Source organism: Mytilus edulis, chromosome 3 (assembly GCF_963676685.1).
Source record: "Mytilus edulis chromosome 3, xbMytEdul2.2, whole genome shotgun sequence".
Taxonomy (NCBI): Eukaryota; Metazoa; Mollusca; class Bivalvia; order Mytilida; family Mytilidae; genus Mytilus; species Mytilus edulis.
This window is the reverse complement of record NC_092346.1, coordinates 43,359,750-43,384,808: the sequence shown is the minus strand read 5'-3', so window position 1 is coordinate 43,384,808 and position 25,059 is coordinate 43,359,750. Positions and strand designations below refer to the sequence as shown.

The 25,059-nt window shown below is 33.1% G+C and overlaps 1 protein-coding gene across 1 annotated transcript in view; it reads right to left on the bottom strand.

The window, feature by feature from the left end:
• The window catches only part of LOC139515271 (uncharacterized), a 38,689-nt gene that overhangs the window by 621 nt on the left and 13,009 nt on the right, over positions 1 to 25,059 (bottom strand). The window contains exons 16-28 of the mRNA XM_071304836.1: positions 24,725 to 24,982; positions 24,107 to 24,364; positions 23,643 to 23,877; positions 22,947 to 23,163; positions 16,357 to 21,858; positions 15,637 to 15,969; positions 15,134 to 15,296; positions 14,804 to 14,988; positions 12,144 to 12,394; positions 12,042 to 12,052; positions 9,790 to 9,992; positions 8,097 to 8,424; positions 5,380 to 5,579 (exon numbers count right to left, since the gene is read on the bottom strand). Coding sequence (XP_071160937.1) covers positions 5,380 to 5,579; positions 8,097 to 8,424; positions 9,790 to 9,992; positions 12,042 to 12,052; positions 12,144 to 12,394; positions 14,804 to 14,988; positions 15,134 to 15,296; positions 15,637 to 15,969; positions 16,357 to 21,858; positions 22,947 to 23,163; positions 23,643 to 23,877; positions 24,107 to 24,364; positions 24,725 to 24,982 — 8,144 coding nt within the window. The remainder of the gene's footprint in view (positions 1 to 5,379; positions 5,580 to 8,096; positions 8,425 to 9,789; positions 9,993 to 12,041; positions 12,053 to 12,143; positions 12,395 to 14,803; positions 14,989 to 15,133; positions 15,297 to 15,636; positions 15,970 to 16,356; positions 21,859 to 22,946; positions 23,164 to 23,642; positions 23,878 to 24,106; positions 24,365 to 24,724; positions 24,983 to 25,059) is intronic.

Genomic DNA, 25,059 nt, shown 5'->3' with positions numbered 1-25,059 from the left:
TGTTATTTGGATTGAGAATTGTCTCATTGGCACTCACACCACATCTTCCTATATCTATGTAAAAGGTAAATGTCTTATGGAGTCATTCAGTCATGCAGAGTAAACTTTAATACCATTTTATAATATTCACATCTTATACATGCTTACGGTGACCTACAGTTTTTAATTTCTGTGTAATTTTGGTCTCTTGTGGAGAGTTGTCTTATTGGCTATCATACCACATCTTTTTTATTGTCACTTTTTAAAATTTTCTCAATAGAGTCATCCAATAAATATCAACGTCATAGATTTGTGGATATATATGGAACGTCGTAACTGCCTTATGTTAAAAACTTTTATTATATGATGGTACTTTGACATTATACGATGGTACTTTTACATTATATGATGGTACTTTGACATTATACGATGGTACTTTGACATTATATGATGGTACTTTGACATTATACGATGGTACTTTGACATTGTATGATGGTACTTTGTCATTTTGTAAAGGAATCATGGGAATTAGAAAAAAAAACGAATGTGTACCCAGTTCAATGATGCCCAATCCGCACTATCATTTTATATGTTTAGTGGACCATGAAAATGGGGGGGGGGGGGATCTGTTATTTGTAATAAAAATTAGAAAGATCATATCATAAGGAACATGTAAACTAAGTTTCAAGTTGATTGGTTTCCACTTCATAAAAACAAAATGCCAGAATCACTCATGTTGAGTGTACTGAAAAGGTTGATCTGAAGCATGCGTTTGTTCATTTTGAAAGAGAAAAGATAACACCAAACATTGTGAGTATGCTTTTGAGACATGAATTTGAAGCTCATATGTAATGCTTCCTCAACACATGTACTTATATGCAATGTAATGTAAACAAATGTGTTTTTCTGTATAACTTTGTCCAACTTAGGTGATACCAGAATAAAATGATATATATAGGAGTTTCAAAAACAGCAGACATGATGAAGCGTCGAATTGAGTGTATAAAATATGGGACTATTAAACCACAGAAAATTCAAGGAGGTTCTGGTCCTCCTAAATTTGACATATAAAAATCAACACTTGAATTTACTTGATAATTGATTTTCATCTCGGATGTTGCAAAGCTTTTGCTCGTAACTGAATATATCGAAGAATGGCACAGTTTGATCTGTAAACGTACATTTTCAGAACTTAACGATGATGGCCTCAGTGATTGGGAGAAACTATTCAAGAGTTTTCTCTGTGTGGTGAAAATGCTTCAGCATATGTTAATTGTCAAAGGCATTAGATTGTTATTTTCTGAAAATTAAATCATTCAAAGAATATCTAAATATAGCCTAAACAGCCTTCCGATTTTCACGAATCTGATAGATTATATAAAACACTTCTCCATTACGGGTCTGACTGTGTTATAACTAACCACATGGTTAGTTTAATAGTATCTAGTTTGAAAAATCTGAACTCCCCAAAGTTCATAATTTGGAGAAAAAAAATTTTGCTGTTCTCTCCTGTTACAGCCTTTTTGTGTACCTTCTGAGAATATTTCATTGTATGCACTAATACAGTACATGTGTATTTATAGAATATTCTATACAATTCGAGTAGATGAACAAAAAGTACTGAGTAATTCCTTTCTGGTGCGTTTTGTCATGTTACCTGACAAAAAGTAACAGCATAACCATAGACAATTTCACTGATGAATAAAACAGTTTATCTACTATACGCCAACCATTTCATTTCATATAAAAGAGGGACGAAAGATACCAAAGGGACAGTCAAACTCGTAAATCTAAAACAAACTGACAACGCCATGGCTAAAAATGAAAAAGACAAACAGAAAAACAATAGTACACATGACACAACATAGAAAACTAAAAAATAAACAACACGAACCCCACCAAAAACTAGGGGTGATCTCAGGTGCTCCGGAAGGGTAAGCAGATCCTGCTCCACATGCGGCACCCGTCGTGTTGCTTATGTGATTACAAATCCGGTAAATAGTCTAATTCGGTAAAAAGTGTTTAATATAAGTAATCATCACCATATTAGTTAAATTTCAAAATGATATTCAGTATATTGAATAAACTAGAGACTCTAAAGAGCCTGTGTCGCTCACCTTGGTCTATGTGCATATTAAACAAAGGACACAAATGGATTCATGACAAAATTGTATTTTGGTGATGTTGATGTGTTTGAAGTTCTTACTTTACTGAACGATTTTGCTTCTTACAATTATATCTATCATGAACTTTGCCCATTAGTAACAGAGAACTATATTTGGTAAAAATTTACATAAATTTACCAAATTAATGAAAATTGTTAAAAATTGACTATAAAGGGCAATAACTCCTTAAGGGGTCAATTGACCATTTAGGTCATGTTGACTTATTTGTAGATCTTACTTTGCTGAACATTATTGCTGTTTACAGTTTATCGCTATCTATAATAGTATTCAAGATAACCAAAAACGGCAAAATTTCTTTAAAAATTACCAATTGGAGGGCAGCAACCCAACAACCAGTTGTCCAATTCATCTGAAAAATTCAGGGCAGATAGATATTGACTTGATTAACAATTTAACTTCTTGTCAGATTTGCTCTAGATGCTTTGGTTTCATAGTTATAAGCAAAAAACTGCATTTTACCCCTATGTTCTATTTTTAGCCGTGGCGGCCATCTTGGTTGAATGGCCAGGTCATCGGACACATTTTTCAAACTAGATACCCCAAAGATGATTGTGGCCTAGTAGTTTCAGTGGAGATTTTGTAAAAGATTACTTAGATTTATGAAAAATGGTTAAAGATTGACTATAAAGGGCAATAACTCCTAAAGGGGTCAACTGACCATTTTGGTCATGTTGACTTATTTGTAGATCTTACTTTGCTGAACATTATTGCTGTTTACAATTTATCTCTATCTATAATAATATTCAAGATAATAACCAAAAACAGCAAAATTTCCTCAAAATTACCAATTCAGGGGCAGCAACCCAACAACCGATTGACCGATTCATCTGAAAATTTCAGGGCAGATAGTTCTTGACCTGATAAACATTTTTATCCCATGTCAATATGTTCTATTTTTAGCGGTGGCGGCCATCTTGGTTGGTTGATTAGGTCACGCCACACATTTTTTAAACTAGATACCCCAAAGATGATTGTGGCCAAGTTTGGATTAATTTGGCCAAGTAGTTTCAGAGGAGAAGATTTTTGTAAAAGATTACTTTAATTTACGAAAAATGGTTAAAAATTGACTATAAAGGGCAATAACTCCTAAACGGGTCAACTGACCATTTTGGTCATGTTGACTTATTTGTAGATCTTACTTTGCTGAACATTATTGCTGTTTACAGTTTATCTCTATCTATAATAATATTCAAGATAATAACCAAAAACAGCAAAATTTCCTCAAAATTACCAATTCAGGGGCAGCAACCCAACAACCGATTGACCGATTCATCTGAAAATTTTAGGGCAGATAGATCTTGACCTGATAAACATTTTTATCCCATGTCAGATTTCCTCAAAATGCTTTGGTTTTTGAGTTATAAGCCAAAAACTGCATTTTACCCCTTTGTTCTATTTTTAGCCGTGGCGGCCATCTTGGTTGGTTGACCAGGTCACGCCACACATTTTTTAAACTAGATACCCCAAAGATGATTGTGGCCAAGTTTGGATTAATTTGGCCAAGTAGTTTCAGAGGAGAAGATTTTTGTAAAAGATTACTTTAATTAACGAAAAATGGTTAAAAATTGACTATAAAGGGCAATAACTCCTAAACGGGTCAACTGACCATTTTGGTCATGTTGACTTATTTGTAGATCTTACTTTGCTGAACATTATTGCTGTTTACAGTTTATCTCTAACTATAATAATATTCAAGATAATAACCAAAAACAGCAAAATTTCTTCAAAATTACCAATTCAGGGGCAGCAACCCAACAACCGATTGACCGATTCATCTGAAAATTTCAGGGCAGATAGATCTTGACCTGATAAACATTTTTACCCCATGTCAGATTTGCTCTAAATGCTTTGGTTTTTGAGTTATAAGCCAAAAACTGCATTTTACCCCTATGTTCTATTTTTAGCCGTGGCGGCCATCTTGGTTGGTTGACCGGGCCACGCCACACATTTTTTAAACTAGATACCCCAATGATGATTGTGGCCAAGTTTGGTTTGATTTGGCCCAGTAGTTTCAGAGGAGAAGATTTTTGTAAAAGTTAACGACGACGGACGACGACGGACGACGACGGACGACGACGGACGACGGACGCCAAGTGATGAGAAAAGCTCACTTGGCCCTTCGGGCCAGGTGAGCTAAAAATAGGTTTTTGCCTTTGATAACAGCAGAGAACATTGTGCAATTCTAGTATAGTAGATAGTAACAGAAAGGAATTTATTTGAGAATTTTTCACTATCTAGGCAGATTTTTCATCTTGTAAATACAGTTGCAAAGGATAAATGAAATTGTTTGCTGTTATCTTCCAATTGTGACCAATCTGAAATGATGTATTTTTCTTAAACTATAAAATAAAACATTTTTTGAGAGAAAAAAAACCTTTCTGTTACCAACTCTGTCCTGTTACCGTTGTCCTGTTACTCAAGATTCTTTCATGTTACCCACATATCTGACTATATTTTAGTATATTTCTAAACCTCTCGTATTGCGAATGCCAAAATCAATAATTGGCATTTGATAAACGTTTGCAGGTCAAACTAGTAAACCACAAATAGTGTCTTAAACTTGTTCCTTATTCCCATTAGAAACTCTTTAAAATTGATTCACTTTGGTAACAAGAAAGAACTCTATTTTTTTAGTACCATTTTTAAAATTGCCATTGTTTCCACATTAAACAATTGTTTGAATTACAGACACCAGTTCCTAGATCCTCAATGTGTGTTCTTCGATTTGTGCTATTAAAATACCTGGACTAAAGACATTTCTTGGTTGTTGTTTTTCTTGTTGCCAAAAATCAGACTTTTCAGATATTGTCTCATATGCTTGTATACTAATTTTGATGTAAACATGTAAAATAAAAGTAAAAATTGCAGAAGCACCCGAGCTACTCGAAATTGACAAAGCAAAGTATAATGTTAAAGTACCATCGTATAATGTCAAAGTACCATCATATACTGTCAAAGTACCATCGTATAATGTCAAAGTACAATCATATAATGTCAAAGTACCATCGTATTTTGTCAAAGTACCATCGTATTATGTCAAAGTACCATCGTATTATATCAAAGTACCATCGTATAATGTCAAAGTACCATCATATAATGATTGTTTTAACATAAGGCAGTTCCGGCGTCCCATAGATGTACATAGTGTATTTCATGTATATTGTACAAGTATGCACTTCATTGTTATTCCTCATATGTATAGAGTTATATTTACCTTTCCATTAGGTGATAATTGAACATTTTGTTGGTGAGAAGTCAAAATTAACTTCTTCCTTTGTCTGCCCAAATAGTTCATAATAATACTGAAGTTGCCGTCTACATAATCTCGTGCAAGAACGTAGCTACATCGACCACTGAAGTCAAATTCTTGACCATCGAATGATGTAAAGTGTCGGCCATGTACTTTTGCACTTCCTGTAAAATTAGATGAAACATAACATTATTCTCTATTTATATAATTAAGAAAATACACAATATCATAGAAGAATGTATCACTGTATGTAAATTTATTTAATTTTTTTTTTGGCTAATTCTACCAAGTGTGTTCAGGATAATATATAAATAACAGTTATTTGAAAATATCCTAAATATAAGAAGAAATATCTACAATTTAGCCAAACAATTTATTGTAATGCAAGAGAATAAGATATGTATATGTGTGTATACACTTAAATTCAGGTAAGAAATACTTTCAATTCGGACGAGAGCAGCGTTTTGTGAACAGTGTGAACTCATAATGACTTAAATACGAAAATGCAAACACTGTTCACAAAACGCTGCTCTCGTCCGAATTGAAAGTATTTCTTACCTGAATTAAAGTGTATACACACATAAACATATATTATTCCCTTGCAATACATGTACAATATATTGTTTGGCTAAATTGTAGATATTTCTTCTTATCGCTATTTTGTGCATTTTTCCTTTGATCTTTTTTTGTGATAATTTTCATATTATGCTTCTCGCTTGAGATGGAAAAATTATCGCTAGAAACTAAGGAGACCACGTGGCGTTACTAACGAAATTGGCATTGAAATTGACAACGTCGTCATAGGTAAAATAGCGATAAACAGATTATCATTGGTCATCTCAACTCGATTGCTTTTCTCTCTTTCGCTGTTCCAGCTCAAGCGAGAAAATCAATCTCGTTGAGATGATCAACGATAATCTATAATTATATTAAAACAACATATAATAACATGAAATAAACACAGCAACAACAAAATTGAGAATGGAAATGGGGAATGTGACAAAGATACAATTTTCAACCCGACCAAAGAATAATAACAGCCGAAAGCCACCAATTGGTCTTCAACGCAGCAAGACTATCTCTCATCCGGATGCGGACTTCAGCTGTTCCCTAAACAAACATGTGTACTACTTAAATATATATATATATAAAATGTTGTGACTAACTTCGATTCGACGCAACAGCAAGCGCTTTCGATATTAATACATTATAATGCCAAACTTTATATAGTATCAAAAATACCAATCCATAGAAACATCCAAAACTGATCCTGTGTCTTATGTACCTAACATCAAACTTTATCAATATAAAGCACTGTAAGTGTTGCATTACTAGTTATACTAGTTGCCATCTATAAATAATTTCTACAAATAAAATTCTAAGGACTTTCTACCTGAGGAAAAGATTACCTTAGCTGCATTTGGCAATTTTTCAAGGAATTTTGGTCCTCAATGGTCGACTTCGTATTTAAATTTGCCTTTTTAACTGTTTTGGATTTGAGCGTCACTGATGAATCTTTTGTAGTCGAAACGTGCGTCTGGCGTAAATACAAAATTTAATCTCAGTATCTATAATGAGTTTATTTACATACCAAAATGTTTCGTAAAAGTCTTAATGTTACCATTAGATAAAGCCATTTTGTAGGGGAAATATTTCATTTCCAAGGATAGGCAGTGATGAGATGTAAGCTGATTGTGTCCTTATTTAAAAAGATTATTTTAAAATGCATCATCACATCCTTGTTTCCCTTCATTTTTGTCGAGCCTTCGACTTTAGTCGGAAAATGGAGAGATAGCGATCCTTCATTCCGTCGGCGTCGGCGTCGGTGGCGTCCACAAATATTCACTCTGTGGTTAAAGTTTTAGAAATTTTAATTACTTTCTTGAACTATCCTGGATTTCTACCAAACTTGGACAGAAGCTTGTATATGTTCATAAGATAGTATCCAGAAGTAAATTTTATAAAAATAAAATTCCATTGTTTCCCTATTTTTCTTATAAAGGAATTTAGTTTTTTCTGTCAGGAACCATTACTGATTCACTCTATGGTTAAAGTTTTTAAAGTTTTAATTACTTTCTTAAACTATCCTGGAATTGTAACAAACTTGGACAGGAGCTTGTTTATGATCAGAAGATAGTATTCAAAAGATAATGTTGTAAAAATAAAATTCCAATGTTTCTGTATTTTACTTATAAATTGACTTAGTTTGTCTACCAGGACACAAAACTTTCACTTTGTGGTTAAAGTTTTTAAAATTTTGATAACTTTCTTAAACTATCCTGGATTTGTACCAAACTTGGACAGAAGCATGTTTCTAATCATACGATAGTATCCAGAAGTAAATTTTGGAGAACAAAAAATCTATTTTTCCTGTATTTTAATTATAATTTTTTCTTCCAGTTAACATTACATACAGTCTGCAGTTAAAGTTTTTAAAACATTTTTAAGATTCTTAAAACTATTCTGGATTTTTACCAAACTTGGAAAGAAGCTTCTGACAATCAAAAGATAATATTGAGAGGAATATTTTTATTGATTTTTTTTTATCATTTTTGTTGAGTGTGTGATTAACAGCAAAAGTAGTCAAGACACTAGGTTTCGCGGGACCCTTACAATTTTTTCTTGAAACAATTGAGATTCTCAGTACAAAAATTTGAAAAGTGTATGTTAACTTTACAAACCTGTCCAGGTCATGTGTGGCATGTAATCCTCAACAGATCCAAAGAAATTTACTTTTGGAGTTTGAAAGCTCATATCTGGAATGTATTGTCTTAAAGAAATGTCTTTTAGTGAGCTGAGAGTGTGTACATCAACAGGCAGGTACAAATCTCCTTTAATCTCTCCATTTGGTATATCGTATTTAATAAGTGTGGATCTGAGTACATTTCCGAGCATCTCTTTTAAAACAGACATCTCCTTGTTAGCATCTTTTTTTAACACATCAAATATTTTGTCAAATAATGCATTTACATTTTCTTCAAATTCCCAGTATTTATATGCAGATGATCCCTTGAAAAGAATATGTAAATCTTATTTTACTTTATCTATCATATTTATAAATGTTTTTTATATATATATGTTTAATATAAAAAAAAAGAGAAGATGTTGGATGATTGCTATTGAGACAACTCTCGACAAGAAACCAAATGACCCAGATATTAACAACTATATATAGGTCACCGTACGTCCCTCAACAATGAGCTTAGCCCATAGTCCGTCAAAAAAGTCCCCGAAATTACAAATGTAAAACAATTGAAAGAAGAAAACATTTATGTACAAAACAATAACGAAAAACAAATGTGTTTTACAACACATCAACAAATGACAACCACTGAATTACAGGTTCCTGACTTGGGACAGGCACATACATACAGAATGTGGCGGGGTTAAACATGTTAGCGGGATCCCAAACCTCCCCTGACCTGGGATAGTGGTGTAACAGTATCGCATAAGAACGAACTATAAAAATCAGTTGAAAAAGGCTTAACTCATCAGATGGATGAAAATCGAAATACATCTAACAAAAACACAGAGTGGATGTGGCCGGGTAATTGTATCTCAACAACAAAAAGATACAGGTTGTAGATCCATGAATGTATATATGTATATAATTATATTATATAGATTATCGATAACAAAATCAATGCTAGTATTAATGCCAATAACAACTATATTTAATTATCTAATATTACAGTGTTGAATTAGTAACCTTTCAGAATAAGTTTATTTACAGGATCGATAAGTTTACCAGGATCGTTTCTAAATTTTCGGGCACGGTAAACAACATTTTCGTAAAAAATGAGAATGTGCTATCTCGTTTGAAATAAGTTTTCAACTGGTACAACAAAACTTAAAAACCAAATCTTTATATCTATCACTATGATGATGGCAGAATTTAGTAAAGGTTTCAAGAAATTTGGGGTAACGAAATCAGTCTTAATAGTTTAATAGTTATACATAGATTACGTTCGTTGAAATCAAAAACAGACACGAGCATAGCGAACTAGTTGTGAAATATAAACATCGTAAGATAGTGCCAAAGGAATATCACTATCCCAAAAGGGAAAACTAAAAATTGGGAACGAAAAATCGACCCTTTTGTCATGTATTTTAGTGTGGAGTTTCCCGTGTAAAACCAAAATATCTAAATCTCTGAATGGACAGTTAATACTGTCTAAATTTGATTTATTTAAAGTAAGTTTCGGCAGTATATTTTTATTTCTGTCATATCTCTTTATTTTTTAAAGTCAATCATTAACATTTCTGCTTATACATTTCATATGTTTTACCCCTACGTATGTATATAATATATAACTTTGGTAACATATTTTCAAAATCAGCCTTACAAATCGATCAACACAAGTTTATACCTACCATGTTGTACATTGGTGTTGATAACGAGTTGATCAGTCTTTGGTTTATCCCCTCTCTGATGTTGTGTATGCTTGATGTGTACTGGTTGGCAACGTTAGACCATTGCTCATTTAATTTCGTATTTTTAAGCTGATCCATATACGAGTTATATTTTGAGTTTAAATTGACAACAGTTTGGTGATTTTCAACAAAATTTTTGTAATCTGAAAATATTAGATTTTGTAAAAATATAAATGTATTAGCAAAAGAGATTTCAAAGTAATGGTTTTACTTTCTTTATAAAACTAATATGTATGTGAACTTATATTAATACTTTTTGTTGTTGAGGATCATCTGCGTCTCAACAATGTGAAGCGTTTATGATAAAAGAAAGAATGCTGGTAACGTAGTACGCCACTTCCAGATTGTGTTTGCTTGAATCTAATTTGTTATTTTGAAATTTAGAAAATATCTTACATGAAGGAATTGACCTATCTAATGACAGCTGTCATTCCTTATGCGGATTCTGCTTTACTAAAGGGCCGTTATGTATGTTATATATAAACATTTTTGAATATTTTGTCATCAAGTCTCATTAAAAAGACATAAAAAATCGACCTGTTCATCTGATGCAATGACATATATGCCGTTTATGTAATTGATTAAATGATTAAAATTTCTATATACAACAATACCTTAGCTCTTCAACGGTTTCGGTACTTATACATCTTCGGATTTCAAATGTTTGGCATTGAGCGTTCCTGATGATGGTAAATCCAGAAAAGCGCTCCGGACGCAAGCAATTATTAAACGTGTTGTTTTTTTTGTTTTTTTTACATCACTGGGTCGACACCTCTGCTAATGGACTATCGGTCCCCGAGGGTATCATCAGCTCAGTAGTCAGTATTTCGGTACTGACATGAGTTAACAAACTTTACTAAAGTTGCCCGTTTATAAATTTATAAATCAGTAAGAAACAAAGGTTTCAACTCCCTCAGGCAAAGTGGACTTTAGATGAATTTGGCTATTTATTTTAGCTCTTTTTGACATATATATAGCTCTTCAACGGTTTCGGTTCTTATACATCTTCAGATTTCAAATGTTTGGCTTTGAGCGTTCCTGATGAAGGTAAATCCAGAAAAGCGCTTCGGACGCAAGAAATTATTAAACGTGTTGTTTTCAATTTTTTACATCACTGGGTCGACACCTCTGCTCGGGAACTATCAGTCCCCAAGGGTATCATCAGCTCAGTAGTCAGTATTTCGGATTTAACAAACTTTACCAAAAATGCCCGTTTTTAAATTTAGAAATTATTAACAACTAAGGTTTCAACTCCCTTAGGCAAGGTTGGCTTTAGATAAATTTGGCTATTTATTTTAGCTCTTTTTGACATATAGCTCTTCAACGGTTTCGGTACTTACACATCTTCGGATTTCTAATATTTGGCTTTAAGCGTTCCTGATGAAGGTAAATCCAGAAAAGCGCTTCGGACGCAAGAAATTATTAAACGTTTTGTTTTCAATTTTTTATACAATTTCCTTATTTTTTTGTTTGTTTGTACAAAAAAATGTAAGTTGTCCTGAAGTTATTTAAATGATCAGAGGCATTCAAGGGATAACATTTACCAAGTAATCTTCGAAAAGAATCTGTTGAAATGCTGTTTAACTGGCCACCCATGTTGATATAAGTAATTTTTGAGTAGGCATCCAGTCTCTAAAACATAAAAATAACAGTGTAAAATAAAACTTCCGACATTCTGCAGGTAAACTAAATAGTTTTCATAGAGAAGACATTTTCGAGATTTTTTTTCTAAAATCAATCGAACGTAGATACTGTGTTAAAATCATATAAATATTAGTGACACATCCCCATTAATTATAATAAGATATGTACACTGTACCCTTGCAGCTCTCAAAGGGCGATCCGAATAATTGAGAGATTACGTAAAAATATGTTGATAATTTCTAATTGTTCTTAAATGCCGTAAGGAATCATCTGGAGTACTAACAGGTAAAATTGAGGAGCAATGGTCGTACAGTAAATTTGATAACGTTGGAAATAAAACTCACCTGTTGTAGTTGTTCAAGACTGGTCATATATTTATCAATTGTGTGTTTGAATGGGCTTCTCCTCCAAGCTTCATTTAAGTCTTCCGTAAATTCACTGAAAAAAATAAAAATTAATATGTTGTAACACAAGTGGCAGTTTTTTTTTGTGCAAATTATGTTCATATAATTTATATCTTTGATGAGTTTATTATTCTATTCTCTCACTGTTGTAGATACTGTAAAGTTTTGACCAAAAAAAATAATTATAAAACAACTTTTTAAAGTGAAATATTAAATTTCAGTGGAAGGATTTTAAAAGAAACGTACCCGATTCTGTTCATGATAGTATCAACTGAATTACAAATGTCTTGAAGATAAAAGGCATTTTCTGCTTTCAATGTTCTGAGTTCAGACAGTTTATTATTGATGGCATCATCATAGGACTTGATTTCTTCTGTATAGGCAGCTTGGAATAATCGTCTCTTATATAATATTTCTTTATTAATTTCACCAGAAGACACTTCAACGGCCATAGCAGATCGTTTTCCATATTCTTCAATTCGTTTTGTTAATTCAGCCTGAAAGATGAACGAACTTTGTGAAGTTTGGTGATTTTTCAATGTTTCAATTAATTTAAATATATTTTATTGTTTAAAATGACAAATGGATCAGACACAAGTTTTACAACTTAGTAACGTCTTCTCCAAAACCACAAAAAAATATACACATTGATTAATAAACACATGAAATATTTCACACACAGACATAATTTTAGAATAAAGACATAAAAACAAAAGGAAACTTGCTTTAGCGAATCAAAGGATTTCAATCGAGTGTTTCTTTTTACAGTAAAAATAAAACACAAACACACCGACTAGTTTGTGAGCGCAACTCGTGCAACTCGTTTCTTTTGTAGAAATAACGTGAAGTGTTACTTAGTGTGTGTGTGTTTCTCAAATAATGCGTGAGATCTAAATATAATATGCAAGTTTAAGGAAAGGATGTAAACTACACTGGTAAGTATAGATTTGCTATTTAATTTCATATGTTTCAATGCATTCAATTATAACATTTATAATTGTTTTGGTCATAGGATGATGCTTAAAACGGCATTAACAAAAAGCAAACCGAATTTAATGTGAATGCTTATTTTCCCCAAATTGGAATACTATAAATCAATTACCTGTGTAAAACGAACTATTCATATTTTCATTCTGGTATGGTTTGGGTCGCTCCTTCTTTTTTGTTCGACATCATTGACTTTTTATCTGTTTTGTCTTTTATTTAGGTTGGTCGTGTTTTTCGTGGTGTTCAATGTCTTTCTTAATCTTATAGTTTATGTTTACCCAAAAGGGCCAAGTGAGCTTTTCTCATCACTTGGCGTCCGTCGTCCGTCATCGTCGTCGTCCATTAACTTTTACAAAGGTCTTCTCCTATGAAACTACAGGGCAAAATAAAACCGAAATTGACCAATATCATCCTTAGGGTATCTAGTTTAAAAAATGTATTCAATAATCCCGCCAATCACCCAAGATGGCCGCCATGGCTAAAAATAGAACATGGGGGTAAAATGCAGTTTTTGGGGATATATATCTGAAACTAAAGAATTAAGAGCAATGTCAATTATAAGTAAAGGTAAATTATTGTGTAGATTGTAGTGTGTTTTTGGGGACTTTTGATGTATCTTATTTACTGTAGAATATTATAAATATTTTATACCCACACTCAATCTGTGTAATTAATATGAATGTATAACTTATGTATGGAAAAAATATAAAATAGATTTTTTTTTATAATAGAGTCCACCGTCTATCCCTGGACGGTGGATCATTGTAAACACAGGGCCCCTTGTGTATACTTCCCTGGGTTATACAAGGTAAAATATATTCAGGTGATTTTCAATAAATGTATTTCAAGTCTTAAAAAAAAAAAGAATTGAAGAGCAAATCTGAGGGGTTGAATAAGTTAATCAGATTAAGATCTATATACCCTGAAATTTTCAGACGGATGAATTAGTCATTTTAAGGAAAGTTTCATTTTTTGTTATCATCTTGAATATAATTATAGTTAAAGATAAACTGTAAACAGCAAAAATGTTTAGCAAAGTAAGCTCTACAAAAAAGTAAGTAAGACCAAAATTATCATTTGACCCAATAAGGAGTTATTACCCTTTAAGGTAAATTTTCGTAAATTTTTGTAATCTTTTACAAAAATCTTCTCCTCTGAAAATACCGTGCCAAATTAAATCATACTTGCCCTAAATCATCCTTGGGATATATTGCTTAAAAAATATATCCAATGACCAGCCAATTATTCAAGATGGCCGCCATTGCTAAAAATAGAACATGGGGGTAAAATGCAGTTTTGGGGATACATCTCGGAAATTTAAGCATTTAGAGCAAATCTTACTAGGTAAAAAGGTTAACAAGGGTTAGTAACAAAATGTATCTGCCCTGAAACGTTCAGACGAATCAGACAACCCCTTGTTTGGTTGTGGTTGCTGCTTTTGAATTGGTAATTTTTGAGGAAATTTTGCAGCTTTTGGTTATTATCTTGAATCTTATACTCGATAGAGATAAACTGTAAACAACAAAAATGTTCAGCAAAGAAAGCTCTACAAATAAGTCAACATGACCAAAACTGTCAATTGACCCCTTTAGAAGTGATTGCCATCTAAAAATAAATATTTACCATTTTTTTAGCATGACCAAAATTGTCAATTAACCCCATAAAACACAAAACAGGGATTTTGTCATGAGTTCTATTTATGTCTTTGAAATTGTAGAGTCTATTAATATGCACTGCAATATATAGACCAAGGATAGCGACAAAGGCTCAAGATTGAGAGCCTCTAGTTTAGTCTTATTTCTATACTATGGGAATGATTTATGAGACATTTGCTCTTATTTATATTTTCCCTTTATTCCTGTTCTCTACCTGTATATAACTGATAAATCTTAAAATTGTTGAAAAAGTTAAACCTATACCTTGAGGTCACTGATAATTGATGGACGCCAATGAGCACTTGTATGAAGAATCTTGGATGTTTTTAATTGGAGGTTAAGCGAGCCGTCTTCAGTTTTCTTCTGATTTACATTTCTGAAAAGTTCTGCAGATATTCCTTTTTCGTCTGCGAATTTAGCATTCACATGAAGTGTATTATCTGGATTTTCTTGGAAAAAGATAGAAATAGAAATAAAATTATGTGAATTATTTTGTTAAAACGAACATAAGATATAACTTATAAAAATTCAACTTAAAAAACAACAACACTCTATCTATTTTTAACGCCAACTTATTTAGTAAGGATGACTTACTGATATCATAGTTCATGTTGAAATGCAGGCTGCCATCATTATGATCAACTATCAGCTGTGAATTGATTGGCTTGGTATCATCAACAAGATTTTTGATTGTCAGTTTGAAAGGTGATGTCTCAACACGAGCATCAAGTTTCATCGTTTTGATTGGAGAACGAACCTGTGGTTCAAAAGTCAAAGATTAAAATACGTTGCAAATTCTGGTTATCTTTCAACTTTTAGGATTCTTTTATTGGGTATATGAGTAGACTTTCATTTCACCTGTTTTCAAGACGTATCACTTTATATACGAAAACACAAACTCATAAAATTACGGGTTTGTTTTCATTGATAGACAATCCAACTAAGCTTAATAACATTAATGATTTTTTTTTATTTACAAAATATAAAAGATTGTTTTGTTTCTTCCATTATTCAACCAGTATGGAAGAAAATGAAAAAATAATAAAATTCACACAGTATAAGATTATATATTTTTTTTAATATTAGTAAGTCAATACCTGTATTTTGAGTTGACGTTTGAGTTTATCAATGTCGGTTATTAAGACGATGTTCTTTGTTTGACGTCTTGCAGTCATGTATTGGATATCAAAATCAGCTGAGAGTTTGTCGTTAGATTTTCCAAAAACTGCTTTTGTTTGGATGTCCACTGTAGTATATGGATGACTGATGCCAAGTAAGAACTTGTATTTCTCCCCACGACCTGATACATCTTCTAATTTTGAACTCAAGGTAAAAGTTTTACGAGAATCTTTTGAGTATCTGAATGCAGTACGGCCATCATAAATAACGTTTCCACTTCCAATTAACATTTTGTAATCAAGTTGAAGATCCTTTAAAATAACAAGGACACTACTATTAAACGGTATGCATGAGAGAATATTTCTGTTTAACTATAAATGTTTTTTAAAGGATTTTTCTGTGCCTTGGAAAATATTTAATGTTGGTTTGTACCTAGAATATTTGTGCTGTAAGACTGGTGTGTAAATAAGAAATATTCATATAACTTATAATACAGATAATTTTATTACTTATATCATTAGATTTACTACGGTACAATAGATACTGAGATGAAATCTTTAGTTGATACTCACGAACATATTCTCTAAGAATCATTTGTATTTTAAAAGCCATTTGATACTACCTAATTGAAAAACGTGTATTTTGATAACTTTAATTAATTAATTTCTTTATTCTAATAATAAATATATTTTAATTACCTTGCCGAGACTTGGCATTTCTAAACCTAGTGTTAATTCATCTCCATCAGATCTGGTCTTAATTACTACTCTTTTGTTTTGGTCTCTTTCTGCGTCCCACGAGAAATCAAATACTTGATTGCTTAGTCTATATCCTGATGATACAGTTGACAATACAACTGTCCTAGATGGTAGTTGTAGAGTGTATTTTGCTTGTCCGTTCTTTTCAAATATTGTTTCTATTCCATGTGTTCTGATATCATCTTTCTCTATAAATAGAACCATTTTTGACGATTCATCGGGACGGTGATACGATGCCCCAATGCTGTAAGATTTAGATCCACATGCACCTCGATAGCTTACAATCTGTTTTCTGTCGGACCAATCTGAATTGAATTTAACATCCATTCTGCAACTGCTGTCTCTACCTTGCTTGTTCCACTTTAAAAGCATGTATGTTTCTGAGGTAAACAGCTTATTCAATTCAAACCTCAGCTGTCTTGGTTCATTGACATTAATTATCAGTGTTATTTCCTTTCTTTCCTCATTATCCAACTCGAAATCAACATCGTACAATGTTTCTTGGTTGATTTTCATATGTGTTGCTACTATCAAATGCTTTGCTTTGCTAAGCCTGTCGTATTTTATATATCCATCAGCTGTTCGGATTGATTCCCAAGGGGTAGACACTGATAGTGAACAGTCTGTCTTCGTGAGAGATGCATCTATTGTTATTCCGTTGCGCTCATATCCTCGGATTGGTGTTTGAAGATTTATGTTCAATGAGAATGGAGTTATTTTCATAGCAAGAGTAAACTTTTTCCATCTATTTTTAAATGTAAGAGATCCATCTAAATCACCAATTCTGTGGCCAGTAAAGCGTGCATCAAAGTCAATTTCAGATAGGTAAGATGCCTGTATATTTACATTCATTGCAGCATGGTCATATCGTCTTGATATAGACGCTTTAATCTGCGTGTTCTCATATCCCCGGATTGGTGTTTGAAAATTTATATTCAATGAGAATGGAGTTATTTTCATAGCAAGAGTAAACATTTTCCATTTATTTGCAGCATTTCCGTATAGTGAAAAGGTGTCGCCAAAAAATCTCGTTTCTAAACCAACATCGTGCAATGTTTTTTCGTTGATTTTCAAATGTGTTGCGACTCCAAAATTAGTAGATCGGATGTCGTATTTTACATGCCCGTAAGCAGTACGTAGTGATTTCAATGGAGTGGACAGTGAAACTGACAAGCTCGTTTTAGTGAGAGATGCATCTATGGTTATTCTGTGGCGCTCAGTGTAAAATGCTTCAATGTGAGACTTTAATTCTCGAAGATTTCTTTCAATTTTTATAGACATCCGGATGTTTCGTAAATGATCAAATCCAGTTTTAAGTGTAAGAAATCCATCTAAATCATCAAATCTGTGGCCAGTAAGGCGTGCATCAAAGTCAATTTCAGATAGGTATGATGCCTGTATATTTATATTCATTGCAGCATGGTCATATCGTCTTGATATAGATGCTTTAATCTGCGTGTTCTCATATCCCCGGATTGGTGTTTCAAGATTTATATTTAATGTAAATGAAGTTTTTTTCATAAAAAGAATGAACTTTTTGTGGTCATTGGCAGCAGTTCCGAATAATGAAAAATTGTCGTGATCAATATCTATTTCTAAATCAACATCGTATATGGTTTCTTTGTTGATTTTCATATTTGTCGTTACTATCCAATTAGGATATCGGCCTGTGTATTTAATCTTCCCATAAGCAGTTTGAAGGGATTTCCATGGAGTGGATACTGAAACTGACCAGTCCATATTAGTGCGAGATAATTGTATGGTCATTCCATTACGCTCAGTGAAAAATGCTTCAATGTGACACTTTGATTCTTCATGATTGTTTTCATTTTGAATAGACATCCGGATGTTTCGTAAATTATCGAATCCAGTTTTTAGTCTAAGATATCCATCTAAATCAAGAATTCGTCCAGTAAGGCGTGCATCAAAGTCAATTTCAGATAGGTATGATGTCTGTATATTTACTGCAGCATGGTAATGTGTTCTTGATACAGATGCTTGAATTTGCGTTTTCTCATATCCCCGGATTGGTGTGACAAGATTGATGTTCAATGAGAATGGAGTTATAACCATGACTAGTGAAATTGTATTGCATCTAATGGCACCATTTCCTGATAGTGAAAAGGTGTTGCCAAAAATATTAACTTTTAGATTAACATCGTACACTGTTTCTTTGTTGATTTTCATATTTGTTGCTACTACCAAATCAGTATATTGGCTATCGTATTCAACATGCCAGTAAGCAGTTCGGAGTGATTCCCAAGGAGTAGACACTGATAGTGAAGAGTCTGTATTGGTGAGAGATGCATCTATGGTTATTCCGTTTCTCTCAGTCAAAAATGCTTCAATGTGAGATTTTAATTCTCCAAGATTTTTTCCATTTTTCATGGATATCCGTATATTTCGTAAATTATTGAAACCAGTTTTAAGTGTAAGAGACCCATCTAAATCATCAAATCGGCCAGCAACGCGTGCATCAAAGTCAATTTCAGTTAGGTATGATGTCTGAATATTCAGTGCAGCATGGTATGGTTTTCTTGATGCAAATGCTTCAATCTGTGTTCTCTCATATCCTTTGATTGGTGTGTCAAGATTTATGTTGATTGATTTAGTGTCCAAGTCGACAGTTAAAGCAGATCTTTTATCATTGTATTGAACTTCACCATATACTTGGAACTTGGAAAATTTCTTAAGTAATCCATCGCGATTAAAGGTAACAGAAATGTCATGTTGTTTGCGACCACTGTATGTAAGCTCAGCCTGCGTATTAAAGTATAAAGGTTGTCCACTGTGGCCGATAGAAAGAACAATATCTTCTGTGAAAGGTGTCTTCAGTGTTGCTTTCCCTTCAATGTTCAAGTTTGACTCTAAACTGACTTGAACAGATGCTTTCTTTGTATTGTATGTAAAATCAGAAGAGGTTGTAAATGCTTTCAATGTGCCAGCATGTTGAAAGTTAGCAAGAACTGCATGTTGTTTGTGACCACTATGTGCAAGCTCAGCCTGAGTTTTAAAGTTCAAAGGATGTCCAGTGTGACCGAAAGACAGAATAATGTCGTCCATGAAAGGCGTCTTTAGAGTTGCTCTTCCTTCAATTTTTATGTTTGATTCAAAAGTAACTTGAACAGATGATTTCTTTGTGTTGTATGTCACGTCAGCAGATGTTGTAAATGCTTTCAGTGTGCCAGCGTGTTCGAAATTAGCAAGAACTGCATGTTGTTTGCGACCACTGTATGTAAAATCAGCCTGAGTTGTAAAGCCATGTGAGTTTCTTTGTTCTTTGATGCTGTTGAACATAAGTGAAAAGGATACTGGTTCACTTATTGACGTTTCAATGTGTCCAGTTGCTTCAGTCTTTTCTCGTATTCCTTTTGGTGCGCTGAACGAGAATTTTCCAGTAACTTGTTTCTTATTGTATGCACCGTCAAAACTTGTTCTCCATGTCTTGATTGATCCTTCAGCATTGAAAGAAATTTCAAGTTCGTGTTGTTTCTTTCCACTGTAAGTAAGCTGGGATACGGATGTAAAGTCCATCAGTTGTCCTGTGTTCTCAGTACTAATGACTACATCACGTGAAAATGGAGATTTTAAGAAACCGTTTATTCTGATATCTCTTACAACATCCACTGATACCTGGGCAGACCCTGTCTTGTAACCGTAACTCAATTCACCATTAGATAAAAACCGTCTAATTTCTCCTTCATGATTTACCTTAAGAGTGATATCTTTAGAGTATGGCGTTTTCAGGAAAGCCCTAACATTGATACCTCTAGAAGTTCTCGGAGTTAGCTGTCCTTCTGATCTCTTTCCATCTTTGAGTTCCCCATTTTCAGTTTTAAGATGACCTTCAATTGTAAGTAGGTTTTTGCTATTGTGGCTCATCGAGAGAATGGTGTCCATGGAACTGTCTCTATTTAAATGACCAACCATAAGTTGTCCTTTTCCAAATGGAGTTGTGGAGGTCAATGTATACTGAACGGATGCTTCTTGCCATGCAATATTATGTCTACCATAAATGTTAAAATCATAATGCTCTCCATTAATGTTGGTTTTGATCACTGTTGTTATATCATTGAGTGTATTACTGTGTTGCCATGTAAAATCGTATCGGCTTGTTGGTGAAGAAAGAGCTATTTTACCGCTCTGCTGGATAATAAGACCTGCTCTATCATGTGTGAGTTTACCTTTGTATCTGTATTCATTTCCATTGATATTTAGAGCGAGGCTGTTTTCGTTAGTTGTATCCTTACTTTGAAGACTAAGATCGAACGATACGATTTGGATGGATGGAATGTTAGATTTGACACCAGCATGTCCCAAGTATATGTTGTTTTCTTTCTTTGCAGATGCGTCAACCCGTATAGAATTCTTGTTTACCTGAACAGTTACAAGGGAATGCAGCGAGTCATTAGCATCATGGGAAATTTCTAGGGATGAGGTTTCAAATCCATAAAATGGTGTCTTGATTTTTAAAGATCCTTGTAATTGACGAAGGCTCAATGTTTTTTTCAGGGAAAAGGCAGCCGATATTTGCTTATCTGGTTTCCAGTTGACATCAAAGTTTGTTTTATATTCGCTGGGGTCTGACAAATGGTTCATGCCAAGTTTAACATATCTTAATCCTTTTGCTGCAAGATGTACTGTTAAGCTGCCTTCGATTTTGACTTGATCGTTACCATTTTTCTGTTTCAAAGATGCGTCAACAGATAGTTGTTCTTTTCCGTCAGATTTTATGTCAAAATGTGCATTTTCGTTTTTGCGATTTATGTTGATCTTGTTATTTTGCAGTGGACTTTTGAATACAAGGATTGCATCAATATCTTTAATGGTGTTGTATGTGAGTTGAGTGTCAACAAATATTTGTTTGTCCTTGTTTGCATTAGCATCCCATTGAATGTCCAAATTTCCACCATAGATCGGTCCCTTCTTCTTTGCTTCAAATTCACCTTTGACTCTTCTTGAAGGCACAGCCACATCAACAGAGAGTCGTAGAAGTGCTGCTTTTTTGTATTGAAAACCGAATTCTACCGAATAGTCATTATTAAGTCGAGATTTGACACGGAAGTTTCTTGGATCTAGGTTGAGTAGTGCTTCAAGATGGACTGGCTCCTGTCCGGACATACTTATATCAGTGCTGACGTCATACTCTTCATCAGAAAGTTTAAGATCACTTACAACTTTTGTTTTGTGTCCAGCAATGTTTGAGATCAACTCATTTGTGTATCTTCTTTTGTTCTTCTGTTCAAAATTGTTCGCAATAGAAAAGTCTTTGTCATTCCATTTCAGACTTACATCTCCAGTTAAGGATGTAAATTTTTTGGACTTGTTCTTCATTACCAATGCAGCGGATAATGATTGCTTCTTGCCGTATGATAACCAAATATTAGAATTAATACTCTTCAGATTATGAGAATGCTTTCCTTTCAGCTTAAGATCTAATCCCTGAAAGAAGCAATATGATTATGTCATTATTTCTAAACTTTCTCAGAATATATTTAAATGTTGAAAGCACGTGGTTTTCTTCAATTCCACCATTATCAGAATTTTAAAATATATATATATAAGATGTAATGTAACATATCGATTATCAAATAATTTCAATCGAGTAAACTCGCATATACTGAGTAACTCGCATTTAGAAAACCTTAAGTATGGTTCATTTTGGTCTTGCGCTTTACCAATACAAAACTATTTACATAACCGCTATCAGTGAGGCATGATTCTGATTTTTTTTACCTGTATTTCATAAATTAAAGTGTACTCTAAAAGTGACAGGAGTCTGTTATTCAGGGGTTGTCGTTTGTAACTGTCTGTCATAACATTTTTTTTAATTTTTTTTTTTTATCTTAATTCAAACAGTTTTCTTTTTTTTGTTTCACATTTTGTCATATCAGTTGCTTATATACACTTGATATAGACTCCGATAAATAGTTGTCTCACATCTCCTCATTTCACATTGATATAATATTTTCCATATGGCATTGCCTCCTTACATAAACTTTTATGAATGTATACTATCTACATAAAAAAGGGTGATGATGGAGAGAGAACAAGAATGTGTCCATGGTACACCGATGCCCCACTCGCACTATCATTTTCTATGTTCAGTGGACAGAGAAATTGTGGTCAAAACTTTAATTTGGAATTAAAATTAGAAAGATCATATCATGGACATCAAAAACTACATTGACCAAAAACTTTAACCAAAACTTTAACCTGAACTTCGCACAATCATTTTCTATTTTCAGAGGACCGTGAAATTTGGGTCAAACTTGGCATCAAAATTAGAAACATCATATCATGGGAAACATGTGTACGAAGTTTCAAGTTGATTGGACTTCAACTTCATCAAAAACTACCTTAATTGACTAACAACTTTAACTTTAGGCGGGACGAACGGACGGACGGACAGACGAACGAACGATCGAACGGACGGAGTCACAGACCAGAAAACATAATGCTCCCCTACTATCGTAGGTGTGGCATAAAAAAAAAGCATCTAATGGTATTTTATGTTATGGTTTTCTTACCAGAGCCAGATGTCGAATATCACCAGTTATATCTAATTCAGATTTCTTCCATCCCAGTTCGTGACGTACTAATGATGTAACAAAGATACGCATGTTTTCATCCTTTGGTTTTGTACCATATCTAAGGTCAAAGTTCACTTTTGTCAATCTCGCTTTGTTGTATATGTCTGTATTGATAAGAACATTGTAGTCAACATTCTTTTTGAAAGTTAAAGATCTGTAAATATAGAAAACAATATCATTTCATCTTTTTTTCTTCAAATTTAATAATTGCATTCCTAGAATTGGGTTCTGAGTACCACTGACTATACATCATTTACTAATTGCAGTTTTGATGTAAAAACATAAAATTACGTATCTCATATCTTATATTATAGTCGAAGGGGACTTTAGATTTGCACTCAGTCTGTCTGTCTGTCCATTTGTGGTTGAAATTTACAAGACAAATATAGCTTGATGAAAATTTTATGTTTTAATTACACCTTTTGATATTACGGTGAAGCATATTAATTAATATATTAATTCATAATTATCAAACATTTAACAAACATTTCGGACAGACTCTACACACTACATTATCCGAATATTCAGCGATATTAGAGAATTCTCATTCGGATAGAATCTGTTACATGGAAGCTAAATACAATGTACCACTAAAAATGTAAAATTTCATAGCATTTCTATATGTATACATACCCTTTGCCAGCCAATGACCAGACACTCTTAGTGAAACCATAATTGATTTTACTGTTGACTGTTATTTTGTCCCTGCTGATTCTTGGAATAACGTAATCGAGATTAACTCTGGTGACTACAGCCGTTTTCTGAAGTACAATGTTTGAATTTCCTTTTGCGTTAAGAACTGGAGTTCTGATGTCAACTTTTGACTGATACCTGGCGTTTGATTTCCTTAAGGTTCTCCTTAGTTTTGCTAAAACAGACATGAAGAAAATTATATTGTAACCACTACTCTATGAGATAGTTAAACTATTTTCAATAAGTATTTGTTCGATATTTGGGATTCTTATATTGCACCAAATATAATATTTTAAAAGATTGACTAAACATTTAAGAGGATATTTGCTTGATGTTATGGAGACTTTATTCATATTGATTAAAATTGACTTAAATAAATTGTAAATAAATTGTAAAAAACTTACTGAACACTTTTACGGGTTTGTCCAATAACCTTTCAAGTGTAATGTCCACCAGAATAAGTGAACCACTTTTATATTCCATGGATCCTCCCAGGGCTGTGACTTCCTCCTTTGGTGTACGGATGGACAAATAAGGCATTAACTTTGTTGCTTTCTTTGTTTGTGTACGGAGCAATCTGCTTTCAAAACTGTAATCCTTCCCAGGTTCAAAGGAGATGGATGTGTACATAGAAGATATTACTTTCTTGGAAATCAGGTTTACTGAAAAGAACATGTCAATTTATTCTAATATAACGTTGAAAAATAATATTGAAATTATAAGTAGATTTCTATTTTATATTGATCCATTTTTATTTCCATATATGTCATTGATGGGTTATCTACTTTAAACCGAACTCGATTCGATATATCTGGAACAATCACAGACAATAATCTGATCCGATCAGTATGCTTACTTTGAGAAACATACCATCATGTATTTAACTATTAGCATGATTATTTTTTAAATGTTTTTCTTTAAAGTTTTGAATATTGCGTTATACTTAAATATTACAACAGTTGAGGTATAACTGCACACAATGTTTAGGCACAATAAATATTTACGGTATACCCATAACCTACCTTTTGACTGAATTGGTTGCTTAAATAGTCCCTTTATGGTCAGTTCACCATTGAAACTTTTGCCGACAACATACTCTACAGAACTGCTGAGTCTGATATTTTCCATATTTGGTATGATGATTTCAATGTATGGATTGTAAGTATAAAGCTGTCCTTTCCTTGTTCTGATCCATTCTCCAGTCACAGAGTATTTATCTTTGTCGTCGATAACAATTCTTCCAGTCACTTGTTTCTGTGGATTGTCACCTACCAATGCTCCTAAATATTTCAATCTTATTTACTATTTGATTATATTTCCGTAAATGTTCATATTGTTTGTGAATTGTTTTTATTAC